This window comes from Watersipora subatra, chromosome 6, assembly GCF_963576615.1.
Source record: "Watersipora subatra chromosome 6, tzWatSuba1.1, whole genome shotgun sequence".
Lineage (NCBI taxonomy): Eukaryota > Metazoa > Bryozoa > Gymnolaemata > Cheilostomatida > Watersiporidae > Watersipora > Watersipora subatra.
In genome coordinates this window covers 20,227,952-20,235,071 of record NC_088713.1, presented here as the reverse complement: position 1 = coordinate 20,235,071, position 7,120 = coordinate 20,227,952, and the positions used below count along the sequence as shown (strand labels likewise).

Sequence of the window (7,120 nt, the reverse complement as noted above, 5' to 3'; positions counted from 1 at the left end):
CTCTTTGGAAAATTATAACTTAACATACCACGGCATAAAGAAATTTGCTACAGTGAAATCTTTGTCTAACAAAGACTTGACAAAGGTTAAAAGAACTCACATCTTCATACAAGAGAAGACTATGATCCTCATATAGGACGCTGAACTAAGACGGCACAGTAACATTCTAAGCTACTAGAACAATAGTAGTATCTCTATTTGGAGTTATCACTCTATAGGAGCTCAGAGGGTAAAGAAAGCCTGTAAATCTCACCAGCTAAGTAACCATAGCTGTATCTCAGTTAGCCTCAGCTCAAAATTGAGCAGTCATATTGAACATTGTTCATAGCTACACTACAGTTCCTGGTTGCAATTAGTAATTCAGGTTTTTCTCATCAGTACTTATATCAATAAGCAGTCTTTACACAGGTCATTGACCTACCTATATGGCAACAACCTTGATAAGTCATCACTTGCATTATTCAGTGTAATATAGTATAGAGCATTGGTTTCATTTATAAGTAAGTGTTATTTAATGAGATAATTTTGTCATAGGATACATTTTGTCTTGTTGTACGCTTACTAGAGCTGACAGAACACTCGAAATAGCCAATTTGGTTGATTGCTGGTTTCGTTCTTGCTCGGTTGGCGGGGTGGGCCTTTCCTTGTGTCTCGTTACGCTTCGGCTGCACTCGTGCTGTTGGTTTAGCGGTCTGCGGCGGTGGCGCGCAGTTGTATTTACATCCTCTAACTATTCTGTCATTGTCTCACAACATCCTTCATTACGGTACCTAAAATATACACAATTTTGTTAGTAAAATTATATTGTGTGTTCAGACACCTTTATAGCAATATAAGCTAATTTATATAGTGGTGCAGCTATAATTTCCACTCGCAATGCCAAATAAAGATGATGAACCTTTAGCAAGTAGGAGTAGCGAGGACCAGTCTAAATTAGCTGAGCTACATACCGATAGCGCAACAAATAGTGATGTTAGTGCCGTGCCACTTGATGAAAATTCACAAGCCATTAATAATGAGTCTGACACAGCAGCGCTTAGAAAGTCAATGCGAGATAAAAAGCTAGCGCTGAAAGCTAAAGAGAACAAAACATTGCAGTTAACACAACAGCTTGTTAAAACTATTGATAAACAATTTGAGCAGAACGAAGGTTTTTTAGAGAAGGCTGACACACTTTCAGATAAAGATGTTAGCACTTTTATGTCTTTAGTGGAGAATTGCACTCATACTGTTTCTGATATATTTGACGAGATTGAAACCTTAGTTGAAAATAAAGTTAGTGAAACAACACAAGCTTTCTTTAATGAATTCATGGCTGATGTGCGACTCGTTCATGACTATTATAATCAATGTAAAGAAACTGAGCTCAAACAAGAAGAAGAGCTGATAGAAGCAGAAAGAGTGTTCGAGGAAGCCAAAAAGAAACTCGAGGAAGAGATGGAAGAGCTCGAAACTCGTATGGCAGCCAGACGTGCCAGACTGCAACAGAAACTCAACAAGCCACGTGTGATAGAAGATGCAGCCCAACATACAGAGCAAACCCCATCACAGCCAGACATGGCGGCAATTGTTACATCTCACACAGATGGGTTAACATTGAAACGGCAAGAAGACAGACCCATACAACAGAATGAAGTAAAAGCAGATGATGGAAATGAGAGCAACCTTTCCATATACACACATAGAAGCTCAGTGGAAGACTTAGGAGCGATTCAGCAGTTAACAAAGTGTCTAGTCACCACCATGAAAAGCACAAAGCGCACTTCTTTAGAACCCAGTGTCTTCGCTGGTGACCCTTTAGAGTTCAATGACTGGGAGATCGACTTTGACGGTTATGTGGAGGCAGAAGGTTTAACAGGCAAAGCTCCTCTCCGCTACCTAAAGAAGTTTGTGGATAAAGATGCAAAAGATTGCATATCTGGCTACTTCACCTTGAACTCAGAAGAAGCATACCTTGATGCCCGAAGACAACTACGTAGAAGATATGGCAGAAATAGCAGTGTTTCTCGTGCTATGAGAGAGAAACTAGAAAATTGGCCTAAAATCAACCCAATGGATGGCAAAGAACTACAGAAGTTCGCTGATTTCTTGTCACAGATAAAGGGCGCTATGTCATCTGTACCAGAGTTGAAAATTCTCAATGACAGTCAAGAAATTGACAAAATAGCAGCAAGACTGCCACGCTGGCTGAAAACTAAATGGGTAAACCAGGCTAGACAGATCAAGAGAGATGAAGATAGAAATGCAGTCTTTTCTGAGTTTTTCTACCTAATCAATGACCAGGCAGAAATTCAGTGTGAACCTCTCCTGGCTCAAGATAAGCCTTCAAAAGAGGAGCCTCAGAATAGAAGCCGAAGAAAAACACTGCATTCTTTCTCCACGTCCACTAGCAAAGGGCCAAAAAGACACTGCACCTACTGTGAAAAAGATAATCATGATACGGCTATATGCTCTAAACTAGTAGCCATGTCATACATTGACACACTTGCCTTCTTCAATCAAAAAAGGCTTTGCTACAGCTGCACCAAATCAGGTCACATGACCTCTCAATGTAGAGAGAAAGTAAAATGTAGAAAATGCAAAGGTGACTACCCTCAATGTCTACACAAGACAGCCCAAGATTGGGAAAATGGCAAACCGAATTCTCACTCCCACACAGCTAGGACTGAGAGAAATAAAACTGAAAACAAGCCAGAAGCATCAAGTGAGCCGACACAAAGGGAGACAAAACAGCAAATCGTTCATGCTGCAGGAGAAATATAACAGCTGAACTCTTGAATATGGTGGTGCCTGTCTATATATCAGCAAATGACTCTGTAGATGAGGTGCTGGTATATGCACTGCTTGATAGTGGATCAGACAGCACATACATAACCAGAGACATAGCTAACCAAATTAGGCCTCCCAGCACATCTGAGAAAGTTACTGTGACAACACTCAATGGAGATAAAACTGGGCTCATCAACAAGTACAAAATCACATTGCGATGTTTTGAACCAGCGTCAGAAAGACAGATACACTCTGTTCAGGCTTATGAACAAGAAACCATACCATGCAACCTTGCACAAATCCCAACGTCTAGAATCGCAAACAACATGCATCATCTCAAGGAAATTGCCAAATTACTACCTCCAACTCTTGATGCACCTATTGGTTTGCTGATAGGGAGAGATTTTTCTCACCTGTTAGCACCACACGAAACAATCATCGGAAAACATGATGAACCTTTCGCGGTAAAAACAGTCCTTGGATGGACATTGTGTGGTGGTAACTCTAGGCATAAAAACACTTTGCTTACAACTCATCTTGCACAAAAGGGTGAGTTTGATGACCTCGATGACAGAAGGAAGGCATCCCAAAACGACATCAAGTTTGTAAAAATACTAGAGGAAGGAATTACACAAGATGCGGGTGGGTCAATAACCCTTCCACTACCTTTCAAAGATGTACCATTCATGCCTAACAATAGAAGTCAAGCCGAACGCAGACTGAATCAGCTCATCCAGAGATTTAAGAAGGATTCCATACTGAAAAAGGAATATTTCAACTTCATGCAAGAAATGATTGATAATGGGCATGCCGAACCAGTTGCAGAAAGTACCGCAGAAACAGGTCAAGTCTGGTATCTACCACACTTCAGTGTCTACCATCCAAGAAAGGGAAAAATACGAGTTGTTTTTGATGCGAGTGCGCACTTTCAAAACAAATGTCTAAATGAAGAACTCCTTCCTGGACCAGACCACATAAATAGTCTGGTTGGAATACTTTTGAGATTCAGGACAAAGCCTATAGCTCTCTCGTGTGACATTCAAAAAATGTTTCTCAACTTCAAAGTGACAACAGAACACAGAGACTATTTGAGGTTTCTGTGGGTTGACTCAAACCTGTCTGAAGTCAAGGAGTACAGAATGACTGTGCATCTTTTTGGTGCGACGTCTTCACCTGGAGTAGCAACATTTGCGTTGCGCAAACTAGCAACACAAAACAGTTCGAAAAACCCAGAAGCTAGTGCCTTTATCACCGAAAACTTCTACGTGGATGATGGCCTTGCTAGTGTGGCTAGCGTTCCTGAGGCAATCAAGCTTATAGGAGACGCAACAAAGATATGTGCTGATGCCAACCTCCGATTACACAAATTTGCTAGCAACAATAGAGACGTCTTAAAGTCTATACCTATTACAGAAAGAGCTTCTGAGACACAAGGGTTAGACTTGTACAAGGATAAACTGCCTGCTGAGAGAACTCTTGGATTGGAGTAGCGTACTGATGACGATTGCTTCACCTTCAGCAATAACCTAACAAAGAAACCTAATACAAGAAGAGGAATTTTATCTGTAGTGTCACAGATATATGACCCACTTGGTCTACTTGCTCCTTTTCTTTTACAAGGAAAAATGATCATGCAGCGAGCCTGCAAGGAGAGTCAGAAATGGGACGACGATGTTCCCGAAGACATCGCTAATGATTGGAACAGGTGGAAAAGTCAGCTAGATGAACTTCAAGATATATCCATTCCAAGATGTCTTACACCAGGACTTGCTTCAAACTTCAAGAATTGGAAGTACACTGAGCTGCATCACTTCTGTGATGCATCATTGGAAGGATATGGCGCTTGCTCCTACCTTCGCCTTGTCGATAGTAACGACCAAGTACACACGGCTCTTATCATGGCAAAATCAAGGGTGGCTCCACTCAAATCCATGACTATACCTAGGCTAGAATTACAGGCTGCCGTTGAAGCTGCGAGATTGAAATGTCAGTTGGAAAGTGAGCTAGACATGGCAGTTGACACCCAATACATTTGGACAGACTCTACAGCAACATTAGGATTTATCAACAGCAACGAGGCAAAATTCCACATGTTCGTTGCAAACAGGGTAGCAGAGATTCGTCGATGTTCTTCTGTAACACAGTGGCATCATGTGCCCGGATCAGTGAATCCAGCAGACCTAGCCTCACGTGGCTGCACTCTCTCAGCCTTGAAGAAATCCAACTGGTTTACTGGGCCTGCATTCTTGCGCAAGCTAGATCTCAGTGCACATTTGGCTAACAAAGCAGACTACTGTGAGTTTATACAGAACAGTGTGGAGGTTAAGAAACCCAAACAAGTTCTTTCCACGCAGTCGGCAACTAATGACACCTTAGATGAAATCGTCAAAAGGTTTAGCTCATGGACCAGACTGGTGAGAGCTATTACAAACGCTAAGGCTATGTTACAAAACAAAAGCTTCAAAAGACCTGCGACAACCGCGGAAGATCTCTGCCAAGCAGAAAGCCACATCATCAAACTAGATCAAAAGCAAGCATTTGATAAAGAGATCAGTCAGCTGGAGAAGAAAGAGACATTACAGAAAAACAGTAAAATTCGCAAGCTAGTTCCTTACCTAGATGAGAATAACATGCTGCGTATGTCTAGCAGAACAACATCGCCGCTGAGCTACAGAGAAAGAAATCCCATAATACTATCTAAGTCTCGGCTAACTAAGCTTTTGGTAACTCACTATCATCAGATAACACATCATCAAGGGCACAACTCGGCAATCACCGCCTTGCGCCAAGCAGGATATTGGATAACTGGGGTGTCCACACTCGCCAAGGGCATTGTTCACCGCTGCGTGAAATGCAGAATTAACCGTGCTAGACTTGAAGAACAACAAATGGGTCTTCTGCCTAAGGAAAGAACTGAGCCTAGTCCACCATTTACGCACGTAGGAATTGATACATTTGGGCACTTTTTTGTCCAGGACAGAAGAACAGAGCTAAAGAGATGGGGTGTGATCTTTACATGCCTCTACACTCGAGCCATTCATATTGAGCTCATCGACGACTTGTCTACGGATAGCTTCCTACAGGCCTTAAGACGATTTCAAGCAGTCCGAGGACCGGTCACTACTGTCTTCAGTGATGCAGGCACCAATTTTGTTGGAGGACGAAACCAGATGGAGCAGGACTTACTCAACATGAGAAGCAAGGAGCTAAAAGATTACCTGATGACCAAGAAAATAAAGTTTGAAACAAATACTCCTACAGCTAGCCACCAAGGCGGGGTATGGGAAAGACAGATAAGAACCATAAGATCAATTTTGCAAGGAATGTCATTAAAATACAGCAAGCGCATGACAACAGAGAGCCTGAGAACAGCCTTTTATGAAATCATGGCAACTGTCAACAGCAGACCCATCTCCACAGATTCATTGAGTGACACGGATGCCATCATCACAGCTAACCATTTGCTAACCATGAAATCTCAACACTTTCCACCTCCCCCTGGGGAATTTGACAGTGCGGAGATTTATGGCAGACTAATGTACAGGAAATCTCAGCAACTAGCTGAAGAATTTTGGACCATGTGGAAGGCTCAATACCTTACCAAAATTGAAGGTCGGTCAAAGTGGGAAAATCCCAAACAGAACATAAAGGTGGGAGACATTGTCATTATTGTGGACAACAATGAACCGCGAAACCAATGGAAAACAGGAAGTGTAATCGCTACACATCAAGGACCAGATGGACTAGTCAGGAAAACCACAGTAATGCTCGGAACGAAAGACCTAAACAACGCTGGAAAACCAAATCGGCCGAGGATAACACTAGATAGACCAGTACAGAAACTTATTAAACTAATGAGCGCTGAGAACCGACATGATTAATGCTTATAGCCTTTTGTAATTGAGCTAGCTTGCTTGTAGTGCATGTGCAAATATATTATTTAGCTTCCATTTAGTCAAATAACTTCATATGTGTTTTGTCTTCTTTTAATCTTCTGTAAATTTATCCTAAATTTAGATGGGAGTGTAAGAATTGCACTCGTTGATAATAAACTATGGTTAGCACACTTGTTATCGTACGCCTTATAATAGCCATTATCTACAGTAAAATAATTGATTTGACAGAAGCAGCGGCTAATTGTCTTTAGGTATTAGGAATAGCTGTTTTTTGCTGCGTTCGCGGGCTTTCTTGCTGGCAGTTGTTGTGCTGTCTAGGTGTGATTGGACACGGGAGTAGTGTCATCACCTGTTGACCAATAGAGTTCGTGTCCAGCTTTGACCTTTTGGCCAGTCTTGCGTGTTCTGTCAGCCCTAGTTAGTAGGTTTTTTAGAGCCCATAATGGAAGGCTACA

At 41.8% G+C, this 7,120-nt stretch overlaps 2 protein-coding genes across 2 annotated transcripts; both read left to right on the top strand.

Moving 5' to 3' along the window:
- The first annotated feature begins 2,780 nt into the window (after nucleotides 1–2,780).
- LOC137398104 (uncharacterized) lies at nucleotides 2,781–4,259 on the top strand. The gene has a single exon (XM_068084211.1). It carries the CDS (start codon nucleotides 2,781–2,783, stop codon nucleotides 4,257–4,259), a length of 1,479 nt encoding a protein of 492 aa, XP_067940312.1.
- A 135-nt stretch (nucleotides 4,260–4,394) lies between these two features.
- On the top strand, nucleotides 4,395–6,650 carry LOC137398103 (uncharacterized). Its single transcript, XM_068084210.1, has one exon. It carries the CDS (start codon nucleotides 4,395–4,397, stop codon nucleotides 6,648–6,650), a length of 2,256 nt encoding a protein of 751 aa, XP_067940311.1.
- Nucleotides 6,651–7,120: the final 470 nt, after the last annotated feature.